Source organism: Schistocerca serialis, chromosome 1 (assembly GCF_023864345.2).
Source record: "Schistocerca serialis cubense isolate TAMUIC-IGC-003099 chromosome 1, iqSchSeri2.2, whole genome shotgun sequence".
Lineage (NCBI taxonomy): Eukaryota > Metazoa > Arthropoda > Insecta > Orthoptera > Acrididae > Schistocerca > Schistocerca serialis.
In genome coordinates this window covers 353,942,478-353,970,111 of record NC_064638.1, presented here as the reverse complement: position 1 = coordinate 353,970,111, position 27,634 = coordinate 353,942,478, and the positions used below count along the sequence as shown (strand labels likewise).

General features: G+C 42.1%; 1 protein-coding gene across 1 annotated transcript in view; it reads right to left on the bottom strand.

Moving 5' to 3' along the window:
* Window positions 1-1,511: 1,511 nt before the first annotated feature.
* LOC126470088 (tyrosine-protein kinase Dnt-like) overlaps window positions 1,512-27,634 on the bottom strand; it is a 567,460-nt gene continuing 541,337 nt past the window's right edge. Inside the window, exons 5-10 of the mRNA XM_050097627.1 lie at window positions 24,414-24,623; window positions 9,344-9,459; window positions 7,517-7,676; window positions 6,501-6,813; window positions 4,910-5,046; window positions 1,512-1,671 (exon numbers count right to left, since the gene is read on the bottom strand). Of these exons, the coding sequence (XP_049953584.1) occupies window positions 1,560-1,671; window positions 4,910-5,046; window positions 6,501-6,813; window positions 7,517-7,676; window positions 9,344-9,459; window positions 24,414-24,623 (1,048 nt within the window). The 3' untranslated portion in view covers window positions 1,512-1,559. The remainder of the gene's footprint in view (window positions 1,672-4,909; window positions 5,047-6,500; window positions 6,814-7,516; window positions 7,677-9,343; window positions 9,460-24,413; window positions 24,624-27,634) is intronic.

Here is a 27,634-nt window from a genome sequence, read left to right as displayed (position 1 = left end):
AGCTCTGTGACAAAATTGTTACAATTACTGATGCTAATTATCAGCAGATGCACAGGCAAGACTACGTGAACGCATGTGTTCACTTAGATATCTCACAGCAGTTACAAAATGAAGAGACAGAAATGTTAGAGAATTAGTCTAGAACAGTAGGTTTTAGATTCTATTTGTGGAACCAAACACTTGTACCTAAAAGACATCAAAGTTCTGTGAAAAAACTGAAAATCAGATTTAGAAATGAACTATTTCAATGAAACAAATTCAAATATGTCTAGGCTCATTCTAGAGAAAAATATGACAGACAGTACTGTAAGATTAAATATGCAAGAGATTTTAAAAATGTATAGTACATCAGTGCCCGTAATAATACATGTCACACGGAATGTGGCCCAGTTTTGAATCATTCTGTGCATCTCCTTCTACTAAACACGGCAGGCAATGACATTTAGTCTTTCCCTAGATGTGCCTTGTGATGGTGGTAATAATTGGTCTCTTCCAGACTGCACTGTGGCCATACTTCAGTGGTGATGAAATTTTGTGCATTGTTGTCCACAAAAGCACTTTATAGAGCTTTGTAACAGGAGCAGTATTTGCTCTCCTTACTCTTCTTCATTGCGTAGAGATGTCTTCTGACACGATGTGCAGTATAGGAATGAATGCTCTCTTAATGGACCAGAGTGAACAATACAGAAACTGATGAAACGCACAGAGAGCAGCTTCTTTCTTATGCAACAGAAAGTAAAAGTAACACAATTCCTGTCCTTGAAGGAAGGATAGTGATTTACAATACAGCTCAAATTCTGTTACTCTGTAAGATTCTGCGATAATTTTCAATTATAGTTGTCCACAGCATTACATGGATTAAGGAAAACAACAAATTCTCATTTGCTAGTCTCAGTCAATAGGAATTAACTGATTAGAAGCCAAATACATATAAGCTTATGCCAAGATAGTGGCATGGAACAGATTCTTAAGTATGTTTCAGATTAGAAAAAAAACTGTTATAAATACTTGTTTCAATTAATGACAAGAAAAGACTATGGCACTTAATAATTTGCACCAGACGATAAACTACAATATCACTCATTAATGTGGATTACTGGGCCAACTCAAATGTTGCATAGAACATAGTTTCTAAGAAGAAAAACTATTTCAAATTGTTGTAGTTAATATAGTGATAAATCTGACAAGCATAAGAGAGATAGTTTTAAAATGTATAGGTATTACTAATCACAGAAGTTTGTAGGTGATGAGGAGATGCTAAATCTCTGAAGCTGTTACTCAGATTAATCACCCAACAGACGTAATTTATCGAGGGGCTGTTGTGCTTAAATAATGATGTTCAATTAATGGAGGATAAACCACATAATGCCAGTAAAACAGGATTTCTTGGAATGTTACAGCATCACACACTCAAGTTCGCCTACTTTTCAATCACTTAAGTTGGCCTACTTTATGTTTTAACACAACATTATAGAGTGATACAGTCTTTTCCATTTCTGCTTGTAATGGCATTGTGATATGTCAGAAATGTAGCAGCAAAACAAGCAAAGCTGGATCTGCTACACATATCTTGTTAACTGTGTATAGAAATCCTGAAGGCACACTTGGAGCTGACTGAATGTTGGTCTTTCATCAGGACTCATTGCCCAGCAATAAGCCATCACACCAAACCTGAAACAGATGGAAGTTATGCAAATGTTGCAGGCACATGTATAATGTGCTATGTGCAGAATATTATGTCCAAAAACTTGATTATAAAAGTAAAGACTATTGCTTATAACCTGATCAAAGCTGTTATTTTCCAACAACACAAGTTTTAATCCATATTAATTCAGCAAGTAGCAAAATTCTAAATAATACTTAACACAGTGACAAGACAAAGTTATTATAAGCTATTGAGGGCCAAAGTACACGTTTTCCATGATTATTCTGAATTTAGTCAGGGCTTTTATTTTGGGACAAGTCCAAGTAGCAGATGAGTCAATATCACAATTAGGTTCAACTCATGAAGTGAAGAGCCATTAGAAGGATAAGAGCTAGCTAGCTAGCCATGGAAAGAGGCTGTTGATGCCAATGAGGGTGGTGACAGAGCATAGCTATGCAGCTGTGGACTAATTTTCAAGCAATGTAATAAGTTTGAAAGCAATCAGAATATTGTCATATGTGTCAAACTATAATACTAGTACCTCTGTAATCAGATTCAGTGGCAGAGTGCACATTGTCCGGTAATATGATGCCAGCTTGTGCAATCAGTCTTGTGAAGATACTCTCTACATACCAACTTTGTTCACGGTGACACGCCTGAAAATCCAAGCATACAATCTCCCTAACTTAGATTCGTCCATTCTTGCTATGTTGGAAGGCATGACAGCAGCCAAGCTGCATGTAATAAACATCCAGAAAGTCATGAGCTGTAAGTTCATCTTCAACTTATTTTATAGGCTACTGGTTTCAGCGATATAACTCGCCATCATCAGGCCGTCTACTCTAGATTGCGGCTCAATTTTTCACTGAAAGAATTTATGTAAAATATGTGCTTACATCATATGTACACAAGCTGCTGAGAAGACTGGTTATTTCCCATATATGACATATGAGTGTCATTCAATAATTAAAGAGAAAAATTGGTCAGGGGAAAAAACAGTTAGTAGGGCAAGTTTGGTACTTCTATGGCTTTATGTTGGCATCACTGGAATGAGCCTTGATCAGCAGATGTATCAACATTGTTTTGTTTATAACCTCAAAAATACATTTCAAGATGGCTAGTCCACTTGAAATGTTCACATTAGTTGAATATCGTTCTGTTATTCATTTTTTACTTGCTGAAGGTGAGAAACCAGTGAATATATATTGTAGAATGTCTAAATTTTATAGTGAAGGCTGTATGAATTGTGAAAATTTTTACAAGTGGGTAGAGCAGTTCAAAAATGGTCAGGACTCAGTGACTGACAAACACCATTCTGGCCAACTGGTTGCAGTTTAAGCTCCCTCACTTGAAGTCGAACTGATGACGTTATTCATGCCGATCGCTGTGTGACTGTGAAAATGATGGTTGATAAGTTTCAAGTCAGTACTGGTAGAGTTCACAACATTATCTGTAACAAGCTTAAGTACTGCAAAACATGTGCAAGATGGGTTCTAAAGGAGTTGATGTGGCTACACAAGAAAACAAGGTTGAGAGTGTGCACAGAGCTAAGGGAACATTATGAAAGAGAAAGTCAACACTTCCTCAACAGAATTTTAACTTGTGACGACACTTGGGTTCACTATTATGAGCCAGAATCAAAAAGACAAAGCATGGAGTGGAATTACACCAACTCACCTGTCAATAAAAAATTGAAAACCCAAGCATAAGCAGGAAAAGTCATGTTGATGGTGTTTTGGGATGACGAAGGTCCAGTTTTTTTGTGATTATCTAGAAGAGCAGCATACAATGAACAGCCAATATTACACAGATTTGCTTTTCTCTCTCATGTGAGAGAGATGTCATGGATCTCAGAGGAGGGGTGTGATTCTCCAGCAAGACAACGCACTTCTTCATATTGCTCAACTAACCTGGTAAACCATTGACAAAATGGGTTCGGAAGTGCTGCCTCATCACCCGTACAGTCCTGATTTAGCACCTAGTGATTTCTACTAGTTTGGTGCACTGAAGGAGGCATTACGTGGGAAAAGGTACCACGACAATGAGGCTGTGAAAAAGTTTGTGCACTGAAGGAGGCATTACGTGGGAAGAGGTTCCACGACAATGAGGCTGTGAAAAAGTTTGTGGGAAATTGGTTCAAACATTAAGATAAAGAGTTCTTTACAGCCAGAATAGAAAAGCTTGTAGCCCATTGGCACAAGTGCATAAATGTTCAAGGGAGTTATATCGAAAAGTAGAAAAAGTATTGCTTTGTAAAAATAAATGCTGTTTTCTCCAAACCAATTTGTCTCTTTCATTACAGAATGATCCTTGTACATACATTTTGTCATTGAAAAATTCTATCTAGAATAGAGGGTCTCAAGATGGAATATTATATCACTTAAACTGTTAGCCAATGAAATAAACTGACGATGAAGTTACATCTGATGGCCTTTTCGATATTTATTATACATCAAATCTCTCTGGAAACTGAAGCAAGTAACTTGCGTGTTTATCACACTTAAAACCCCACTGGTCATGTTTGATGTAAGCCTGCCAGCAGAACTGCATCTACACTAGCATGCCACAAAATGCTTCCGGAGTGGCAGGTTACTCTTCCCAGTACGTACAGAATTCTGCCAACAATTCCTTGACAATAGTGGTGAATCTACACAAAGAAGATTCAAAGCAGTAATGACTGATTGAAATGACTACACCATCCTATCACACATTACATCTGTGGTCTTATGTGTCTGTTCAACTGTTTCACTGAAATCACAACTGGCCTATCAGATCTCACAATTTATGCTCGTATGTGCCAGAATGAATACTGTTACACCTGAAATATTTATTAAATAAAAAAAAAAAATCATATTATTCCTGATGTTCTGTCTAAGCCTTTAATTGTGCCTAAAACATGGAAAATAAGATAAAAGAAACTAAATGTGTACAAAAAAAAACTGTTAAAGAATATCAGACTGAGATTTTAATACTTTGATTTCTTTTCTGTGAGGTCATAATTCCTTACATTGCCATTGAGATGCTCTGTAAATGTGAGTATATCATCTGTCCAAATAGAGTGTGACAGAGAAAACTGGAGCAGGAAATTAGGATAAGAAATGAGTGGATGTTTATTTCCTAATAAGCCTAATTTCTTCAATATGCCAACTGCAGTGAGCAGTATAGTATATTATACCCAGCTTATGACATTAGACTGTTTAATAGTGTTACAACCTCTTTAACAAGTCACAGCAAATCAGATCATAAGATAAAGAGGAAACTCACAGTTCATCAGGACAATTTACAGGCTGCACAAGCCTAAAACCATCACTGAGGTATGCAGCCATTTCAAATGGATCAATCTCTGCATAAGGTTGCTGTGCCAGCGTTGTTAGCTCCCAGAGTAGTACTCCAAAGGCCCACTGAAACAAAGTAAGATTTTATTACTTCAGTACCTCAATACACTCTGATACTCAATGTGTTGGATAAGAAACAAACAGATCCCTCACCCCACTCTCTCTCACTCTCTGTCACACACACACACACACACACACACACACACACACACACACACACACACTACAAATGAGCAAAGTTCTCAGAATGTAAGAATGTAAATAATAAAAGATAAGCAAGTAATTGCTGCAAAATTTTCAGGTGGCAGCTAGTAAGATCTCTGCAGTTCAGTATCAGTCTACTGCCTGAGTCATGTTTCAATTAACAGTACTAAACAGAAGAACTTTATGTAACTATTTAGATGAAATTAAAAAGTCTTGTGACATATATTAGGATTGTTAGTATGAATTTTAATATTCTAGATTCAGGCATTCACTTCAAGAGCTCAACGTAAGCTTTGACGTCAGTCGTTCATACATGTGTGCTAGTACAATAAGTTTTCTTTGCCACCTAAGACACATTCCATTTTTTGTTCTGCTACTGTTTCTGTTTGAATACTTCTACATTTACATCTACATCTACATATATACTCCACAGGCCAATGTACAATGTGTGGGTAGGCTACCTTGTATCTCTACTAGCCATTTACTTTCCTGTTCCACACATAAATAGACCAAAGGAAAATACTGTCTATCTACCTCAGTACAAGCACTAATTTCTTGTCTTTTCTTACAAAATGTATGTTGGCGGCAGTAGAATCATTCCACAGTCAATTTCAAATGCGGGTTCTCTAAATTTTCTCAGTAGTGTTCCTTCAAAAGAACATCAGAGATTCCCATTTTAGTTCCCAAAGCATCTCCATGATACTTGCATGTTGTTCAAACCTACTGCTAATGATCCAGCGGCACACCTCTCAACTGCTCAGTAACTTCCTTTAATCTGTCATGAAGCAGGTCCTAACCACTCACGCAGTATTCAAAACAGATCACACTGGTGTTCTATTTGTAGTTACCTTTACCTATGAACCACCCTGGCTCAAAATTCTCCCAATAAACTGAAGTTGACTATTCACCTTCCCTACCTGAATCCCCGCATGCTCATTCTATTTCATACTGCTTTGAAACATTAGGCACAGATGTTTAAATGATGTAACTGTATCAAGGAAAACTACTAACACTGTACCCCAACATAATGGGCGCATCCACATTAACTTGCATTTTTGTACATTTAGAGCTACCTGTCATTCATCAAACCAATTAGAAATTTTGTATAGTCATCTGGAATTTTCATTTGACACCTTCCCATACACCATATAATCATCAGCAAACAATTGCAGATTGCTGCACACCTTGTACAACAGATCATTTATGTATATAGAAAATAACAATTTCATAGCCAGACATAGCGTCTTGTTCAGGTATTCTTTATTGTTTCCACTGTATGATTTAGTTACACTTCTACTGAAAGTTGTTCAACTTACGACATCAGATGCTGGTGAATAGCTGTTGTGAAGGAGACTTTCTATAGCCAGCCATTTAACAGGGCGATTCTCGTTGTCACCCAGACAATGGTAGTCAGCAGGGAAGAGATCGCGTGAGAGAGCACAGTCTGTGAGCTGCACATGCAGCCTCTCATCGACAACACAGTTCCGTGCTGCGAGGTCACGGTGCACGAGTCGCTTCTTGTGCAGAAATTGCACTGCTGCCACAATCTGCAGTGCCATGTCGACCACCTCCTGTGTTGTCAGAGTATGTGCTACACCTTCCGGGCACAGCTTACATTTCTGCAGGAACCTGAAATGAGCAATTTATTTATGAGTTGTGTTTAATTATGCTTGAGAAGATATTACAGTCAGTGAGGAATAGTTTTGCAATGGGAAAATACATATTTTACTTTGATATACATTTCAAATGCATCAGACACTACATTCAAGAAGATAAAGTTAATAACATAACATCAAAAAGCCTTCTACATAGATAATGCCAATAACATAGTTCATAATGAGTAAAGAAAAAATAATATAAACTAAGGAGGACATCTTATGCACATGAAACTCCTCTTAATGTAATTCACCAACATGGTGAGCTAAACATAAAAAGATTAGGACTGATTAATTAAATGGCATGGTTTAGACGTGAGTTGTCACTCATCAACCTCTCTCCTTCCTTCTGATTTTACACATACCACCTCATTTGTACACAAGATATATCACAGACATTCAAGATAAAAAACTGTATCTATTAAAGTAAAGAACTGTAACTTATGAATAAAACTTATGTGAACTGGACCACAGACTAACATTTACTTTAATGTGCACAGAATCAATGGTAAATACATAGTGGATCATGTACCCACGTGAAGAACATCAACAGAACCACTTCTGATTAGGATCTGAAAAGAATTTTAACAAAACTCTCCCCCCTTCCACACCCCTGCACTGCAGATAAATTATGTTATTTTAATAATAGTAATAGATAAGCAAAAACAGATGCTTACCTTTTCAGGTTTGTGTAACCATGATATGGATAAATGAGAAAAGGTGAAGTGTGGTCTTCAATGGACACACCCAGCACAGACAAAATATTCTTGTGGCTGAAGCCATACATTGCCATTCCCTCTTGCAGTAACAATGAAACTTGTACTTGGGATGCATGATCTGTTTCAAGGAAATTAAAAAACAAGCATGTAGTTAGCAACTTGCTACATCAACAAGTTATAATACATCTTAATAAATAACAGAATGTGTACCAGATTACAGAAACTGTAATATAAGTGCAAGTATTAAGGATGCAACCAGCAGAAAAAAAACTGGCAAACAAAATAAAGAGACATAATAAGCTACTTGCTATGTTGATAAGTTATAAATGAACATAATAAGCAACACAAAGCATACCTAATTACAGTAATTGTAACATAAATGCAAGTATTCAGGATGTAGCCCAAAGAAAAAATGCTGGCAACAAAACATGTAAAGAGATATAATTGGCTACGTACTAGCATGACGGGTGGAAGAGCAAAGGAAAAATAAATAACAGAAATAATAATAACAAACCAACAGAGAAAATTGCCTTATTTATTTATTTCCCTACCTTATTTCCCTACTTTTTTTGAAGGGGGTGGGTGGGACAGGGGAGTGAGGGGGATGTAATAGATACTACAATTCAAACAATGGAAAGTTCAAGATGGAATAACGTGAAATGAATAGACTGCTACACAACACACAGAGGAAGTGATGAGTAAGGTGACCAACACTCCACATTTCCCAGGATCTCCTGTATAGGAATTCTTTTTAATCCTCCCAGCTCCCCTACTGATCACCTGTTTCTCCTGTGTATTTCTACCATGATCATTTTATAATGGTGATCACTGATGAAATATTTATTATCAAGCCCACACAGTACTATTGATATTTCGTATTCCATGACTGGCAGATCTCCAAGTTTTCAAGTAATAATCAATCCTATAATTTACATATAGTATTTTTTCTGTTTGTCCATTTATGGAAACAAGGTTCATGAAAATAAATATAATGAGAAGCATTAGTTACTACATCTAATTATCTGAACAGATAATGGCATGCTTTTCTAGAACTTCCACCACAAATAAGTCTTATTACATGTTTTTGCACTCTAAAAACTTTCTCTCAGTTTGTGAAATCATCCCAAAATATGATAATGTATGGCCTAACAAGAGTAAAACTAAATCATGCTTGCCAGTTTTTTATATTTATATCTCCATTGTTAACCATTCCAAGAAAATGTGATGTAGTACGTGCAGTTGGAATTTATTGCACCCAATTATGCCTTAAATGTCCTTTAAAATCATGGTTAGATGGTTATCATCCCCCTTAAAACCATGATCAAATGTTGGTAATCCTTGTGTTGAGTCACAGAGAGGCACAATGAAAAAGACTGCTACATTGGACCTCAGCACCCAGAGAAAGAGGCCGTGTGTGTGTGTGTGTGTGTGTGTATGTGTGTGTGTGTGTGTGTGTTTTCTCTGTTTGAGAAGAATGCCCTTCTATCCAAGAGCTCAAATGTTCAATAGTATTTTTCATTGTGCCTGTCTGCAACTCAATACCTCTGCCACAATTAGCAGCCACCTACCTTTTCCTACATTCCAACTCTGCTTTCTATGATTATCAATGGACACAGTTGAGTTTCCTACCATTTGTTAGAGGTTAATTCAACGAAAATGGGGAATTAAATTTCTTATTGTCAGTAAAGTATTGTTTTCTGGCATATTATAGTATTCAACATTATAAACTTTGGTTTGATACTGCCTCATAGATTTATGTATATCATTTTGAAGGAAAAATGGTACCTGTCACAGTTTTGACTAGCACTTCCTCTTCCACGCCATCTTCATGAGTGTATGAACCACGATACACTCTACCAAATGTTCCTTCAAGAACCACACTACGCAGACGCACACGACACCTATAAAGATACATCATTATTACAAAATGTAATTTTCAAATGCCTTGATAACTCTCCAAAGATCTGAATACTTTTATTCAGCACTACTATATGAAATAAGCTACTTTTCCAATAGCAACCAATTTAATCAATATATTTTGATTCTGAAAGGTAATAAAGAAATACATGTTGATACACAATTAACAACTTTAGTTGGGATTACTGATGTGCTAGTTTACCTCGGACCAAGCAATCATATCTGCAGCATATCTATAGAGTAAACAGTGTGTGGGAAAATACTGCACTGGCTTGCAGCAGTAAGGCCTAATTATACATGGTTTTTCAGTGTATCACATCTCTGTATACAGCCCACCCCCTCTGAAAAATATAAATATATTTATATTTGTGGATAAATGTAAAATTAACAGCAGAAAATATTTTTTTACTTATTCATTGCCTGTAATAATCCAGTAGGACTTAAGCATATTAATTGGAGCATGGCTGCTAAGATGATGAAAATTGTCACTTCTTAAACAATAAATACGGAGTTGCGTGAGAGAAACGAAAGTTCATAGGTGTGTTTCTACATCTGAAAGATGTTGTCTATTCAAATTACAAGTCATTCGCTTATGAGTGGCGCCTTTAGAGCCACTGTGAGAATGTAAATCCTGTTTGCTTTAAATACACATAGTAATGGTCATGAGCGTTAGTTACCTTTCAGACTGGACATAGTGAGTTGATGTTAGTCGAGAATGCCTTTAAGATGACGAAGGCGCCATTATCAACAGCTCACTGAGCTTGAACAAGATTGTGTAACTTAGGCTACAAGAAGTTGGACATTCTTTCTCATATTGCAAAAAAAGACTTGGGAGGAATGTAGCCACTGCACGTAATTGCTGGGTGGTCACGGGAATGTTTAGCTGCAAAACAGGCTCTGGACAGCTATGTGCCTGCCATTACCGAGTTGGAAATCAATCCTATTCGTCGTATGGCTCTGGTGTATCAAATTGCATCTGCAGCAGCAATTAACTTCGACAGCTCCGAGCCGGAAGCTCGGTAGTGTGCATTCCACTCACCCCAAACCACAACCTTTTGCGACTTCAGTGGTGTCAAGCGAGAGCTCAGTGGAGAGTTGATTGGAGGTCTGTTATATTTTTTGATAAAAACTGGTGCGCCTCGATGCCAGTGACTGCCATGTGTTGGTTACAAGGAGGTCAATTGAGGAGCTACAACTAGACTGGGTAGCAATTTTGTAGGGCAGCAGGAGCACTTCAGTGCATATCTCATGCATCCTGACTGCAAATCTGTACGTCAATCTAGTGATTCGACATGTTGTGCTACCGTTTATGAGCAAGAGTGTTTTCCAACAGGATAGCACTCACCTAACATATTCTGTAGGGTGTCCAAATGTCGCTTTGGCCTCCTTGATTACCAGACCTCTGCCCAGTCGAGCACATACAGGACATCATCGGGTGACAACTTCAATGTCATCCGCAATGAGCATTCACCGTCCCTGTACTGACCGACCAAGTGCAACAAGCATCGAAATCCATTCCACAAATTGACACCCGACACCTGTACGGCACAATGAATGCACATTTGTGTGCTTGCATTCAACATTCTGGCGGATGCTCCAGTTATTAATGCACCAGCACTCCACTTACACAATTGCTTTTTTCGCACCTGTGATCTTGAAACGCTAATCACTTAAACATGTTACCTTGGGAAACGTATCCCAAAATTCAATTACTCTACATTGGTTATTTCTTGTTGATGGCATTTTTTTCCGTCATTCTACTTCCACGATGCATTTCAAAAGTGGCAGGAAAGTTGGGATGTATTTGCGTCAAAAGGTACTACTTTGAAGATTTATGTAACATGTAATGCCTTCAATTAATTTTTTTTTAATACCTCAGATAAATATGTTGTCGTCGTCGTCGTCGTTGTTGTTGTTGTTGTTGTTGCTGTTGTGGTCTTCAGTCCGAAGACTGGTTTGATGCAGCTCTCCACGCAGCTCTCTCCTGTGGAAGTCTCTTCATCTCCACATAACTGCTGGATCTTACATCCTCCTGAATCTGCTTACTGCATTCATCTCTTAGTCTTCCTCTACGATTTTTACCCCTACACTTCCATCTGGTACTAAATTGGTGATCCCTTGATGTCTCACAATATGTCGTATGAACCTATCTCTTCTTTTAATCTAACTGTTCCACTAATTTCTTGTTTCTTCTGTTCTGTTCAGTACCTCCTCATTAATTTCGTGATCTACTCACCTAATCTTCAGCATTCTTCTGTTGCACCACATTTCCAATGCCTCCATTTTCTTCTTGACTGAACTCTTTATCGCCCATGTTTCACTTCAGTACAGGGCTACACTCCAAACAAATACTTTGAGAGAGGGCGTCCTAAAAGTTAAATCTATAGCCGATCTCAACAAATTTCTCTTCTTCAGAAGCGCCTTTCTTGCCATTTCCAGGCTATATTTTATATCCTCCTTACTTCGGCCATCATCAATTATTTTTCTGCCCAAATAACAAAACTCATCTACTACTTTAAGTGTCTCATTTCCTAATCTAATGCCCTCGGCATCACTTGATTTAATTCGATCACACTACATTATTCTTGTTTTGCTTTCGTTGATATTTATCTTGCATCCTCCTTTGGGGTGTCCAAGTCCTTTGCAGGCTCTGACAGAAATGCACTGTCGTCCGGAAACATCGAAGTTTTTATTTCTTCTCCCCGAACTTTAATTCCTTCTCCAAATTTTCCTTTACTGGTTGATCAATGTACGGATTGAATAACATCAGCGATAGGCTACAACCCTGTTTCATTGCCTTCCCAACCACTGCTTCCCTTTCATGTCTTTCGACTAGTATAACTGACGTCGGATTTATGTACAAGTTGTAAATAGCCTTTCGCTCCCTGTATTTTACCCCTGCTACCTTGGAGATTTCAGCGAGAGTATTCCGCCAACAGTTTCAAAAGCTTTCTCTGGGTCTATGAATGCTATAAATGTAGGTTTGCCTTTCCTTAACCTATCCTCTAAGAAAAGTTGTAGGAGCAGTACTGCCTCGCGTGTCGCTACATTTCTCCGAAATCAAAATCTATCTTCCTCGAGGTCGACTTATATCAATTTTTCTATTCTTCTATACAGAATTCGGAATAGTATTTGCAACGATGACTTATTAAACTGATAGTTGTATACTATTCACATCTGTCAGCACCTGCTTTCTTTGAAATTGCAGTTATTGCATTCTTCTTTAAGTCTGAGGATATTTCCCTGTCTCATACCTCTTGCACACCAGATGTAAGAGTTCCGTCACGGCTGACTCTACCAAGGCTGTCAGTAATCCTGACGGAGCGTCACCTACCGCGGGGCCATGTTTCCACTTGGTCTTCCAGTGCTCATGCCACACCATGGACGTGCACGGACCACCTGGGGCTGTCAGAAGATCACTTGGAAGATGGAACGGCGCGCCTAAGTCTTCAGCGATGAAAGCGATAAGCTACAACTTTCCTTCATCTTCGGTGGTTTCGGTAGGGGACGCTAACCAGCGCTCCGTACGTGCGGAATGTTGTCAGACTTATTCTTCTGCCGTACTCAACAGGATAATCCTCTCCCACACATCACCCGTGAAACTCAACATTTTCTGCAAGACGTGCAGCAACTTTCTCGGCCATCACGATCTCTGGACTTGACTTCAATCGAGCACGTGTGGAATATGATGAGGTGAGAAGTGACTCGTGCGACTCGTCAACCAACAGCTCTTACAGAACTACGTGAAAAGATCGAGCAGGCGTGGCACAACTGTCCCAGGACAGTATTCGGCTTCTGTTCGATCGACAGAATGACAGAATCAGCGCCTGCATTGCCACCTGCGGAGGTTTACAGCGCGCACTACATTAAGAGAGCCAAAGAAACTGGTACACTTGCCTAATATCGTGTAGGGCCCCGCACGAGCAGCAGAAATGCCGCAACACGACGTGGCATGGACTCTACTAATGTCTAAAGTAGTGCTGGAGGGAACTGACACCATGAATCCTCCAGGGTTGCCCATAAATACATAACAATATTTGGGTGTGGAGATCTCTTCTGAACAGCACGTTGCAAGGTATCCCTGAAGGGCTCAGTAATCTTTATATGTGGAGAGTTTGGTGGCCTGCGGAAGTGATTAAACTCGGAAGAGTGTTCCTGGAGCCAGTCTGTAGCAAATCTGGTCGTTTGGGGTGCCGCATTGTCCTGTTGGAATTGCCCAAATCCGTCGGAATCCACAATGGACATAAATCGATGCAGCTGATCAGACAGGATGCTTATGTTCGTGTCACCCGCCAGAGTCGTATCTAGACGTATCAGAGGTTCCCTGTCACTCCAACTGCACACGCCCCATACCATTACAGAGCCTCCAACCAGCTTCAACAGTACCCTGACGACATGCAGGATGCATGGATTCATGAGGCTGACTCCATACCCGTACACGTCCATCTGCTCCATACAATTTGAAACCAGACTCGTCCGACTAGGCAACGTGTGTGCAGTCATCAACAGTCCAATGTCGATGTTGACGGGAGCAGGCGAAGCGTCAAGATTTGTGTCCTGCAGTCATCAAGGGTACACGTGTGGGCCTTCGGCTCCGAAAGCCCATACCGAAGCGAAAAAAGCGATCCAACTAAAATATTCATATTTCTTTGCGTACTACACGAATATGTAATAAAAAATGGGGGTTCCTATTTCAAAAAACTCGGTTGATATCCGTTTAACCTATGGCAGCGCCATCTAGCGGGCCAAACATAGCGCCGTCTGGTTTCCCCCTTCAAGCTAGACAAGTTTAGTTCTTTGTAGTTTTTTTCGTTTGACGTTTATTTCGAGAGATATTTGGCCCGGTCACGATCAATGGACCACCCTGTATATAGCACGATGTCACATGTAGCAATCCTGTTGGATGTCGAGGATTTTTTACGTGCATCGTCTGCAGCCACTCTTACGTGTTTGCTGCTCAGGACTACAGGGACACTGGTTTTGTTACCGTCTCAAGTGGGGCGGGACTGGTCGGTCACGATGGGACCTTTCTTGCTGCTGGTTATGTGATTTGGCGTTGGCGCCAGTCCGGCGCCAGTGCGGCTAAATGAAGCCATGATCAGCGGCGGAAGGCGCCGGAATGCAGTAAGAAGCGGCCGCCGCGCCGCCGGGATAAAAAGCGGGCGCGGCGCCTCCGTCCTCTTCAGTTAACGCTGGCCACTCCCCGCCAGCACCGGACCGAGCCAGTCGGCGACGCCGGCCTAGCGTCTCTGCAGGGAGGCCAGAGAGCGATAGCGGCGCCAAACAGGAAGAAAAAGTGCGCTGCATCCAGCCCCTTGTAATACCTCCTATGTAAGAGTCGATACTGCTAAGCGACTTTTCCAGAATCCCGTACCAGTTGCAGGTTTCCTGCTTATTGGCTTCTAGGGGCAACAAAAACTAAATTTCCAATATTTCGCGCAATTAATGACTGAATTTAAAAATTTAAATGATGTCGTAATCTACTCATTAAGAGACCTAATCATACATTAAAAGTTTAACACCATGAGACAAGTATTCCAGTTAGAAACTGTTTGTTTGTCTTGAGGCAGTGTTAACAGATGGAGTGGAAATATCCAAACTTCAATCATCCAATATTTGAGAATGAGAGCATTTAGTGACTGCCAACAAGGGTTGCACATAATTCAAAAGCTTTAAGAAAAACTTTCTCGCTGACATCCCCACAAAATGACGAAAGAAGAAAAGCTTCCGTTCTAGGTGCTTCAGTCTGGAACCGCGCGACTGCTACGGTCGCAGGTTCGCATCCCGCCTTGGGCCTGGATGTGTGTGATGTCCTTAGGTTAGTTAGGTTTAAGTAGTTCTAAGTTCTAGGGGATTGATGACCTCAGATGTTAACCCATAGTGCTCAGAGCTATTTTGAGAAAAGCTTATTGCTCACTACATTGTCGCTGTTCATGCAGTAGAACTTCAACTTAAGGCGTGACGCTTTAATTTATTACTGACTCGTATGTATGTATGTATGTATTAGGACGGGGACATAGAAGCAACGGAGAGGATTCGTCCCGCCGTGGCCCCCAGTGGTTCAAAACCCAACAACAGGCCACAGCAGTCCACGCACCCCACCGCCGCACCATACCGAACGCAGGGTTATTTCGCGATTCGGCCCCCAGTGACCCCCCCCCCTCCCCTCCCTCCACCGGAACGTCTCATACCAGACGACTGTAACCCCAAATGTTTACATGGTAGAGTAATTATGGAGTACGTGAACGTGGGAACTATTAGTGATACTGATTTACTACCGACTCTATTTGCAATACAGTTTGCAAACAGTACCTAGATATATCACTGAATGTACACTACTGGCCATTAAAATAGCTACACCAAGAAGAAATGCAGACGATAAACGGGTATTTATTGAACAAATACATTATACTAGAACTGACATGTGATTATATTTACACGCAATTTGGGTGCATACATCCTGAGAAATCAGTACCCAGAATAACCACCTCTGGCCGTAATAACGGTCTTGATACACCTGGGCATTGAGTCAAATAGAGCTGCCCATGCAGCTTCAACACGATACCACAGTTCATCAAGAGTAGTAGTGACTGGCGTATTGTGACGATCCAGTTGCTCGGCCACCATTGACCAGACGTTTTCAATTGGTGAGAGATCTGTAGAATGTGCTTGCCAGGGCAGCATTCGAACATTTTCTGTATCCAGAGAGGCCCGTACAGGACCTGCAACATGCGGTCGTGCATTATCTTGCTGAAATGTAGGGTTTCGCAGGGATCGAATGAAGGGTAGAGCCACGGGTCGTAACACATCTGAAATGTAACGTCCACTGTTCAAAGTGCCGTCAATGCGAACAAGAAGTGACCGAGACGTGTAACCAATGGCACCCCATACCATCACGCCAGATGTTACGCCAGTATGGCGATGACGAATACACGCTTCCAATGTGCGTTCACCGCGATGTCGCCAAACACGGATGCGACCATCATGATGCTGTAAACAGAACCTGGATTCATCAGAAAAAATGACGTTTTGCCATTCGTGCACCCAGGTTCGTCTTTGAGTTCACCATCGCAAGCGCTCATGTCTGTGATGCAGCGTCAAGGGTAACCGCAGCTACGGTCTCCGAGCTGATAGTCCATGCTGCTGCAAACGTCGTCGAACTGTTCCTGCAGATGGTTGTTGTCTTGCAAACGTCCCCATCTGTTGACTCAGGGATCGAGACGTGGCTGCACGATCCGTTACAGCCATGCGGGTAAGATGCCTGTCATCTCGACTGCTAGTGATAGGAGGCCGTTGGGATCCAGCACCGCTTTCCGTATTACCCTCCTGAACCCACCGATCCCATATTCTGCAAACAGTCATTGGATCTCGACCAACGCGAGCACCAATGTCGCGATACGATAAACCGCAATCGCTATAGGCTACAATCCGAGCTTTATCAAAGTCGGAAACGTGATGGTACGCATTTCTCCTCCTTACACGAGGCATCACAACAACGTTTCACCAGGCAACCCTGGTCAACTGCTGTTTGTGAATGAGAAATCGGTTGGAAACTTTCCTCATGTCAGCACATTGTAGGTGTGCCCACCGGCGCCAACCATGTGTGAATGCTCTGAAAAGCTAATCGTTTGCATATCACAGCATCATCTCCCGTTTCTCCTGTCGGTTAAATTTCGCGTCTGTAGCACGTCATCTTCGTGGTGTAGCAATTTTAATGGCCAGTACTGTACCTCTACAATTATGTCGTTGTAAGACGCAAAGTTCAGGAGATACGACGTCATAAGCATTTAGCTGTGTCAAAAATGGTGGATAAATTATCCAGACTCTATTCATCTATTGTTTCACAATGAGAGCACTTAGCGACTTCCAACAAACTTTGGGCATAATTTCAAATCTTTTCAACATTTCTTCTTGCTTACATATATAAAGTCAAATATTTTACACTTTAACCCATTTGTAAAATAATGAGCCATTTGAAGCTATTTAATACCGAGTTGTTACAATTGAAGTACAGCAGCTCACGGAGGTCCGATACGGGCTGTTGTTTCCTTATGGCAGCGAAACATGGAAGATATCTAACGCGAAACAGATTTACGGCAGAAAAAAATTAGTTCCAGTTTTGGTCACCAGTGCAAACCTGGCGCTGGACAGCATCTAGTCGACATCTCTGAAGCTCATATTTAACAATTTGTGTAAGCGGTAGTTAATAACAAAATCACCATTATGCCTTTCTCACTTCTTTGGCGTTCTCTGCACACGTCCCATTCCTTATCCATTACGTATGGAAACATTTCTGTACGTATTTTTTTCCTTCACTGTGCCAGATTTGCACCTGGTGGTCAGTAATTTTGTCAGTGTAAATCGTTGTGCATTAACGCATTAGAATGTGTACCCAGTTTCGCTGCCATACAATAACTATGGCCCACAATGGACCTCTGTTAGCAGCTGTATCTCAACTATTACCACACGGGGTGTATGGGAGTTCGATTCTTTAAAGAGCCGGGGGTTTACTGCTCAACAGATTTTGCAAACAACGATCTTGCCAAACCCGCTGCAGTCATGGGCTGTGCGGTTGTTCCCGAGGGAGGTTCGAGTCCTCCCTCGGCCATGGGTGTGTGTGTTTGTCCTTAGGATAATTTAGTTTAAGTAGTGTGTAAGCTTAGGGACTGATGACCTTAGCAGTTAAGTCCCATAAGATTTCATACACATTTGAACATTTGATCTTGCCAAACCGTGCTTGCTATATTCGTCCGCAGGATCCAGAAGGCAGCAGACACTACTAATCCTTTTTCCCTCCGCCTGTCGCCGTGTGCAGTTCGCGACTGGCCGAAGTCACATCACGAGGGATTTGTGGCCATATTGGGGCCTCCTGTTACGTGTGACTCACAGGAAGTCTTAAGTATTTTCGGAAGTTTCGGGCGAAAGTGTTGTGCTTTTCGAGGGAAGAAGGGAGGCAAACGTTGTACAGTTCGGGACGACGGGAGAGATGCAGATGGTTGTTTGGAAGTACTCAAGAAATAATAAAGTAGAACATATCAACACATCTGAGTATTGTTTCGTGTCATAGTTAATGTTAAGTTCTTCAAGTCGTGTCATAGTTAATGTTAAGTTCTTCAGGTCTGATGCACGCTTTTCTCAATCGTTAATTTGTGTTTAGTGTACAACTACGAGTATACTACATAACACAATTTCAAACACTGCTATTAGCTACAGCAATATGTGCAATGTGTCTTGCTACGAATGAAACCTTATACAGAGCTGCAGGAGATTCCAATGCCCAAGTTGATGTCGTGATTCTTTAATTCCTGATGCTCCTCCGACCCTCACCAAATGAATAACGAGCGCACGGAAAATCAAAAAAGTTCGTAGAAAACAGAACATAGCCTGTCCTTAATGGAGAGAAATCTTCAGATGTGAAAGTAGCAACAGGCGTTATATTAAGAACTGCTACGGGACTATTACTGATCAGAATGTATGTAAATGACCCAGTGGATAAAGTAGGAAGCTCTTTCAGTCTATTCGGGAATGATGCTGCTGTGGAGTGTAGCGAAGTTTAACCCTGTCTCGCGGGAAAACGACGCTCGTAAATTTTATTCCTGTGAATCAAAGCAGAGAATAAATCTGGGTCCTCCAGTGCACGTTTCGGATGATATATATTGAGCAGTACGTCTTACACAAGCGAGACGAAGTGTGACACCGAGGCCCGGTCTAGGGCTGCCACCTGTCCCAGTTCCGTAACGATCGTCCCTACTTTCTATTATTGTCCCTTGTACTTAGATGAGTGTGTCGGAACAGCCTCAAGTCGCTCCTTTTTCGGCTCACATTTCTGTTTCGGACATGTCCGAAAGAACAGATGCCATCTTCATATCGTTAAGGCTAACCGGCTGATGACTTTCTTCAGTGCGGATGCACACGAATTGCCTGAACTCTTGCGGGACTCGGTGGATTGTCTGCCGCGAGTAATGTGTATAATGACAGGGGCACTACGAAAGTTATGTGTGGAATGTAAGTTGAGAATGTGGGTCTCACGGGGAGTGTGCCAGAGATACATCCCTGCAGTCGCACTATCCTCTGTGCCCTCGGTGGCTCAGATGGAGCACAGGTAGCTCAGCGTGTTCGGTCAGAGGGTTAACTGCCCTCTGTGTAAAGAAAAAAAAAAAAAAAAAAAAAAAAAAGACTGAGTTAATGGATCAACGACGAACTGCAACGGGAGTCTTGCGACGTCCGTCCAGAGCAAACGCAACGAACGAAAACGAACAAAATGAGCTTAAAAAAAAGAGAGAGAGAGAGAAGATGGATAAGCGTCTGCCTTGTAAGCAGGAGATCCCTGGTTCGAGTCCCGGTCCGCGCACACATTTTCAACTGTCCCCGTTGGTGTATATCAACGGCTGCGAGCAGCTATGGTACTGATTTAATTGTAATTTCATTCTAGAGATCTGCACGGTCGCCAATGGCACCTGTTCATTCGGACATGTAAGCTATTGAAGATATTAGGTCACAGTCTAGTTGTAAATTTCTGCGTACCAAGCTTACACAATTGGCAGTTACATTGCAGATCTATGCAAGGAAATTAAAGTGCAAAAAACCTAATTTGTGGTGAAGTTGTGCATTTGAATAACGTAATATTATCTTGAAATTACTTCCATTTCATCTTTGTAAACACTGTCGGCCTTAATCATATGAGCAAATATTGAGAGTGTAAAAGTCTGATACTATTTTATAACATTAAATTTGTGTACATGTCTTAGTTAAAATGTTTACAGCATTGATATTGCTGCAAAATTTACGTTGTTTTATTGAAGGCACTTATTGTTTTTATTTAAATTATATTATTACTTGAAAGTCTTTTCGGGTTTGCTGCCGGATCCTAAAATCAACTTGACTCGATATTTCGGCGATCCAACTGTTCGCCATCTTCAGGAAATGCTGCTTCTGCTGATGAGTCCCGCTGAGAAATGACGCAAGATTGCAATTCGACGTCCTATATAGGCCACCGTTCAGTACATGGCGCATGCGCCGCCCATCACGGTGTCTGACTTCCAAAACAGGGAGGTGGCGCCGCCCTTAGTGAAACACTGCTGGCAACGATATATCGCAATCAAGGCCGCATCGAAGAACGTTCAGTTTTTATGCGAGATATTACGGGATTCCACGTTTTGCTAAGAGGAAACCCATTGTCCCTGTTGATTAAATTATCAGCCAACCTAATTTCGATCGCCTCTTTATACACACTATTCCAAAAACCGGAAATGTTGGCAATTACAACAGTTTCCTCAAATTTCATTTTATGTCTCTCATTCAGGCAGTGTTCTGCTACGGCCGATTTTTCCGGCTGTTGTAGCCTCGTGTGACGGCGATGTTCCACACACCTGTCATTCACTGTGCGAATAGAACGGCCAACGTAAGCTTTCCCACATTGACACGGGATTTTGTACACCCCAGGTTTCTTAAGTCCCAAATCATCCTTCACAGAGCCGAGCAGAGCCCTAATCTTAGAGGGTGGACGGAACACACTCTTAATGTTAAAACTCCTTAAAATTCGTCCAATCTTAAATGATAAGCCTCCAGCATAAGGAAGAAAGGCCACAGATCTATGTTCCTCTTCGGACACCTCCGGAGACGGTTCAAATTCCATAGCCCGACGAATCTGTTTCTCGGTGTATCCATTTTCCTTAAAAACAGTCATCAAATGCTCAAGTTCTTGGGTTAAGCTGTCTGCGTCGGAAATGGCATATGCTCTCCGTACCAAAGTCCTAAGGACGCCACTACGTTGGTGTGGTGGATGACAACTCTTAGGGTGCAGATACAAATCTGTGTGTGTCGGCTTTCGGTGAACGCTGTGTCCCAAAGTTCCATCTGGTTTTTTATAAACCATAACGTCTAAAAATGGAAGCATCCCATCATTTTCAACCTCCATAGTAAATTTGATACGGGGATGAAGACAGTTGAAGTGGTTCAAAAACCTTTTAAGAGCATCACGTCCATGCGGCCATACGAAGAAGGTATCGTCCACGTATCTCCAGAAGCACGTTGGTTGCAAAGCTGAAGTCCTCAGTGCCATAGCCTCGAAGTCCTCCATAAATAAATTGGCGACTATGGGTGACAAAGGACTACCCATAGCCACTCCGTCATTCTGTTCAAAAATGTTACCGTTAAATAAAAAATACGTGGAGGTCAGCACATGACGACAAAGCTTCACCCGCTCTTCATCCAGTTTTTCACTGATCAAACTAAGGGACTCTTCCAGAGGAACTCGTGTAAATAGGGATACCACATCGAAACTCACTAACAGATCTGAAGGACTCAACTTCAAAGATCCCAATTGTCGAATAAAATCCACCGAACTGGATATATGGTGTTCACATTTGCCAACAAATGGACTGAGAGCAGATGATAAATACTTTGCCAGGTTATAGGTCGGTGCACCCAAATTACTAACAATAGGGCGTAGAGGAACCCCTTCCTTATGCAACTTAGGCAAACCATACAACCTAGGCGGAACGGCAGCACCAGGATGAAGTTTCTTACGTAAATCATCTGATAACGAACTCTTTTTCAGCAGTGAAAGTGTCTTACGTTTCATCCTTTCTGACCCCACAGATTTGTATCTGCACCCTAAGAGTTGTCATCCACCACACCAACGTAGTGGCGTCCTTAGGACTTTGGTACGGAGAGCATATGCCATTTCCGACGCAGACAGCTTAACCCAAGAACTTGAGCATTTGATGACTGTTTTTAAGGAAAATGGATACACCGAGAAACAGATTCGTCGGGCTATGGAATTTGGACCGTCTCCGGAGGTGTCCGAAGAGGAACATAGATCTGTGGCCTTTCTTCCTTATGCTGGAGGCTTATCATTTAAGATTGGACGAATTTTAAGGAGTTTTAACATTAAGAGTGTGTTCCGTCCACCCTCTAAGATTAGGGCTCTGCTCGGCTCTGTGAAGGATGATTTGGGACTTAAGAAACCCGGGGTGTACAAAATCCCGTGTCAATGTGGGAAAGCTTACGTTGGCCGTTCTATTCGCACAGTGAATGACAGGTGTGTGGAACATCGCCGTCACACGAGGCTACAACAGCCGGAAAAATCGGCCGTAGCAGAACACTGCCTGAATGAGAGACATAAAATGAAATTTGAGGAAACTGTTGTAATTGCCAACATTTCCGGTTTTTGGAATAGTGTGTATAAAGAGGCGATCGAAATTAGGTTGGCTGATAATTTAATCAACAGGGACAATGGGTTTCCTCTTAGCAAAACGTGGAATCCTGTATTATCTCGCATCAAAACTGAACGTTCTTCGATGCGGCCTTGATTGCGATATATCGTTGCCAGCAGTGTTTCACTAAGGGCGGCGCCACCTCCCTGTTTTGGAAGTCAGAAACCGTGATGGGCGGCGCATGCGCCGTGTACTGAACGGTGGCCTATATAGGACGTCGAATTGCAATCTTGCGTCAGTTCTCAGCGGGACTCATCAGCAGAAGCAGCATTTCCTGAAGATGGCGAACAGTTGGATCGCCGAAATATCGAGTCAAGTTGATTTTAGGATCCGGCAGCAAACCCGAAAAGACTTTAAAGACTTATTACGCCGGGAAAGCCTACGTAGTCATATATTATTACTTATTGGTTCTTAACTTATATTAATTGATGTTTGCTTTGTGTATGCCGTGTTTTCTGTTTGTGTTGTCTGTTTGTGTTCTAGTTTTTGTGCGAGTTGAGGTGTGTGGGAGCGGCGCCACGTTCTACTGCGGTGCACAGAAGATGTGCACTGAGGCGTACCCTCCGATGCTATCCGTACAAAATCCATCGGCATCATGAACTGTTACCTGGCGATTTAGTGAAGCGGAGGGCATTTGCGGGGTGGGCGTTTCAAAAGATGGCGGAAGATGACGATTGGTTGAGTAACGTGTTGTGGACCGACGAAGCTCATTTCACGCTCCTAGGGTATGGCAACGCCCACAACTGCAGAATTTGGGCTACCGAAAATCCTAGAACTGTCGTGGAAACTCCATTGCACGACGAGAAAGTCACGGTATGGGTTGCATTTCCCACATCTACTGTTATCGGGCCTTTTTTCTTTGAGGAAATGCGTTATTCCTGTTTTGTAACTGCTACCAGCCCAGCTGATAAACACCTGCTGGAACGTACGATGTTTATGAAGGGTGGCGCTCCACCCCATGTTGCTAGACGCGTGAAAGATCTCTTGCGCGCGTCGTTTGGTGATGATCGTGTGCTCAGCCGCCACTTTCGTCATGCTTGCCTCCCAGGTCCGCAGACCTCAGTCCGTGCGATTATTGGCTTTGGGGTTACCTGAAGTCGCAAGTGTATCGTAATCGACCGACATCTCTAGGGATGCCGAGAGACAACATCCGACGCCCATGCCTCACCATAACTCCGGACATGCTTTACAGGGCTGTTCACAACATTATTCCTCGACTACAGCTATTGTTGAGGAATAATGGTGGAAATATTGAGCATTTACTGTAAAGAACATAATCTTTCCTTTGTCTTACTTTGTTATGCTAATTATTGCTATTCTGATCAGATGAAGCGCCATCTGTCGGACATTTTTTGAACTTTTGTATATTTCTGGTTCTAATAAAACCCCATGTCATTCCAAGCATGTGTGTCAATTTGTACCTCTCTGTCTACATTATTCCGTGATTAGTTCAGTTTTCAAATTTAGAGTGCCTTTTTATCATCCAGTATAATTAATATCACTAAGTGGTAACGGATATGACCTGTGTGTTTACGACATGTCATTCGATTACCATCCCTCTTTTGTGATTTTCAGATTATCCGGATTTTCTACAATCCGGACGACCAACGATCGCACCTAGTCCGGAGAAACCAGGTTTCGATGTATAGCAAGTGACACAGAGAGAGAGAGAGAGAGAGAGAGAGAGAGAGAGAGAGAGAGAGAGAGAGAGAGAGAAGTACCTCTGTATGGTGAGCTGGGCGATGCGCTCGTGGATGTCGGTCGGCGGCTGGGCGGCGGCGCCAGGGGCGGGCAGCGGCCCCGCGGACGTGCGGAGGCTGGCGTAGCTGTTGCTGGAGGCGGCCGACGTGGCGCGCGCCGGCGGCGGGGGCGGCGGCAGCAGGGAGGCGTGGCCCGCCGCGCTGCTGCTGGCCGACCCGTGGCGCGACTCCCTGCACACGCAGCACACACCAGGCGGCTGTAGCAGCGGTAACGACTGTGCACTCGCTGTCTGTTGTACATCGTGACACTCGCGGCTGTATAAGTTGGTACCACCTGACTGCCGGAACGAAACTAGCGCCCCAAGCGGCGAGAAAGCCGGCGACTATAGCAGAGCGGTTCCGTACTGAAGCGCCTAGGTGCTTCAGTCCGGAACCGCGTGACCGCTACGGTCCCAGGTTCGGATCCTGCCTCGGGCATGCATGTGTGTGATGTCCTTAGGTTAGTTAGGCTTAAGTAGTTCTAAGTTCAAAACATCTTCGGTTCCGGGTTCGATCCCCGCCACTGCCTAAATTTTGATAAATAATCAGCATTGGCGGCCGAAGACTTCCGGCATAAGAAGTCAGCCTCATTCTGCCAACGGCCTTGTCAAAGAGGGCGAGGAGCGGATAGAGGTTCAGGGCACTCTCTTGTCCTAGGGGTGGGAAATTGCCCCTAAAGGCGAAAGAATCAGCAATGATCAACGACATGAGGATGCACAAGGCAATGGAAACCACTGCATTAAAGATACGTAACGTGTATCCACAGGACATGGAGCCTGTAATTGAAGAAGTGTCATGATGATCTCTCCATTGGCAAAAGATTCCGGAATAGTCCCCCATTCGGATCTCCGGGAGGGGACTGCCAAAGGGGAGGTTACCATTAGAAACAAATTGAATAATCAACGAAAGGATAACGTTCTACGAGTCGGGGCGTGGAATGCCAGAAGCTTGAACGTGGTAGGGAAACTAGAAAATCTGAAAAGGGAAATTCAAAGGCTCAATCTAGATATAGTAGGGGTCAGTAAAGTGAAGTGGAAGGAAGACAGGGATTTCTGGTCAGATGAGTATCGGGTAATATCAACAGCAGCAGAAATTGGTATAACAGGTGTAGGATTCGTTATGAATAGGAAGGTAGGGCAGAGGGTGTGTTACTGTGAACAGGTCAGTGACCGGGTTGTTCTAATCAGAATCGACAGCAGACCAACACCGGGAACGATAGTTCAGGTATACATGCCGACGTCGCAAGCTGAAGATGAACAGATAGAGAAAGTGTATGACGATATTGAAAGGGTAATGCAGTATGTAAAGGGGGACGAAAATCTAATAGTCATGGGCGACTAGAATGCAGTTGTAGGGGAAGGAGTAGAAGAAAAGGTTACAGGAGAATATGGGCTTGGGACAAGGAATGAAAGAGGAGAAAGACTAATTGAGTTCTGTAGCAAGTTTCAGCTAGTAATAGCGAATACCCTGTTCAAGAATCACAAGAGGAGGAGGTATACTTGGAAAAGGCCGGGAGATACGGGAAGATTTCAATTAGATTACATCATGGTCAGACAGAGATTCCGAAATCAGATACTGGATTGTAAGGCGTACCCAGGAGCAGATAGAGACTCAGATCACAATATAGTAGTGATGAAGAGTAGGCTGAAGTTCAAGACATTAGTCAGGAAGAATCAATACGCAAAGAAGTGGGATACGGAAGTACTAATGAATGACGAGATACGTTTGAAGTTCTCTAACGCTATAGATACAGCAATAAGGAATAGCGCAGTAGGCAGTACAGTTGAAAAGGAATGGACATCTCTAAAAAGGGCTATAACAGAAGTTGGGAAGGAGAACATAGGTACAAAGAAGGTAGCTGCGAAGAAACCATGGGTAACAGAAGAAATACTTCAGTTGATTGATGAAAGGAGGAAGTACAAACATGTTCCGGGAAAATCAGGAATAAAGAAATACAAGTCGCTGAGGAATGAAATGAATAGGAAGTGCAGGGAAGCTAAGACGAAATGGCTGCAGGAAAAATGTGAAGACATCGAAAAAGATATGTTGTCGGAAGGTCAGACTCAGCATACAGGAAAGTCAAAACAATCCTTGGTGACATTAAAAGCAACGGTGGTAACATTAAGAGTGCAACGGGAATTCCACTGTTAAATGCAGAGGAGAGAGCAAATAGGTGGAAAGAATACATTGAAAGCCTCTATGAGGGTGAAGATTTGTCTGGTGTGATAGAAGAAGAAACAGGAGTCGATTTAGAAGAGATAGGGGATCCAGTATTAGAATCGGAATTTAAAAGAGCTTTGGAGGACCTACGGTCAAATAAGGCAGAAGGGATAGATAACATTCATCAGAATTTCTAAAATCATTGGGGGAAGTGGCAACAAAACGACTATTCACTTTGGTGTGTAGAACATATGAGTCTGGCGATATACCATCTGACTTTCGGAAAAGCATCATCCACACAATTCCGAAGACGGCAAGAGCTGACAAGTGCGAGAATTATCGCACAATTAGCTTAACAGCTCATGCATCGAAGCTACTTACAAGAATAATATACAGAAGAATGGAAAAGAAAATTGACAATGCGCTAGGTGACAATCAGTTTGGCTTTAGGAAAAGTAAAGGGACGAGAGAGGCAATTCTGACGTTACGGCTAATAATGGAAGCAAGGCTAAAGAAAAATCAAGACACTTTCATAGGATTTGTCGACCTGGAAAAAGCGTTCGACAGTATAAAATGGTGCAAGCTGTTCGAGATTCTAAAAAAGTAGGAGTAAGCTATAGGGAGAGACGGGTCATATACAATATGTACAACAACCAAGAGGGAATAATAAGAGTGGACGATCAAGAACGAAGTGCTCGTATTAAGAAGGGTGTAAGACAAGGCTGTAGCCTTTCGTCCCTACTCTTCAATCTGTACATCGAGGAAGCAATGATGGAAATAAAAGAAAGGTTCAGGAGTGGAATTAAAATACAAGGTGAAAGGATATCAATGATACGATTCGCTGATGACATTGCTATCCTGAGTGAAAGTGAAGAAGAATTAAATGATCTGCTGAACGGAATGAACAGTCTAATGAGTACACAGTATGGTTTGAGAGTAAATCGGAGAAAGTCGAAGGTAATGAGAAGTAGTAGAAATGAGAACAGCGAGAAACTTAACATGAGGATTGATGGTCACGAAGTCAATGAAGTTAAGGAATTCTG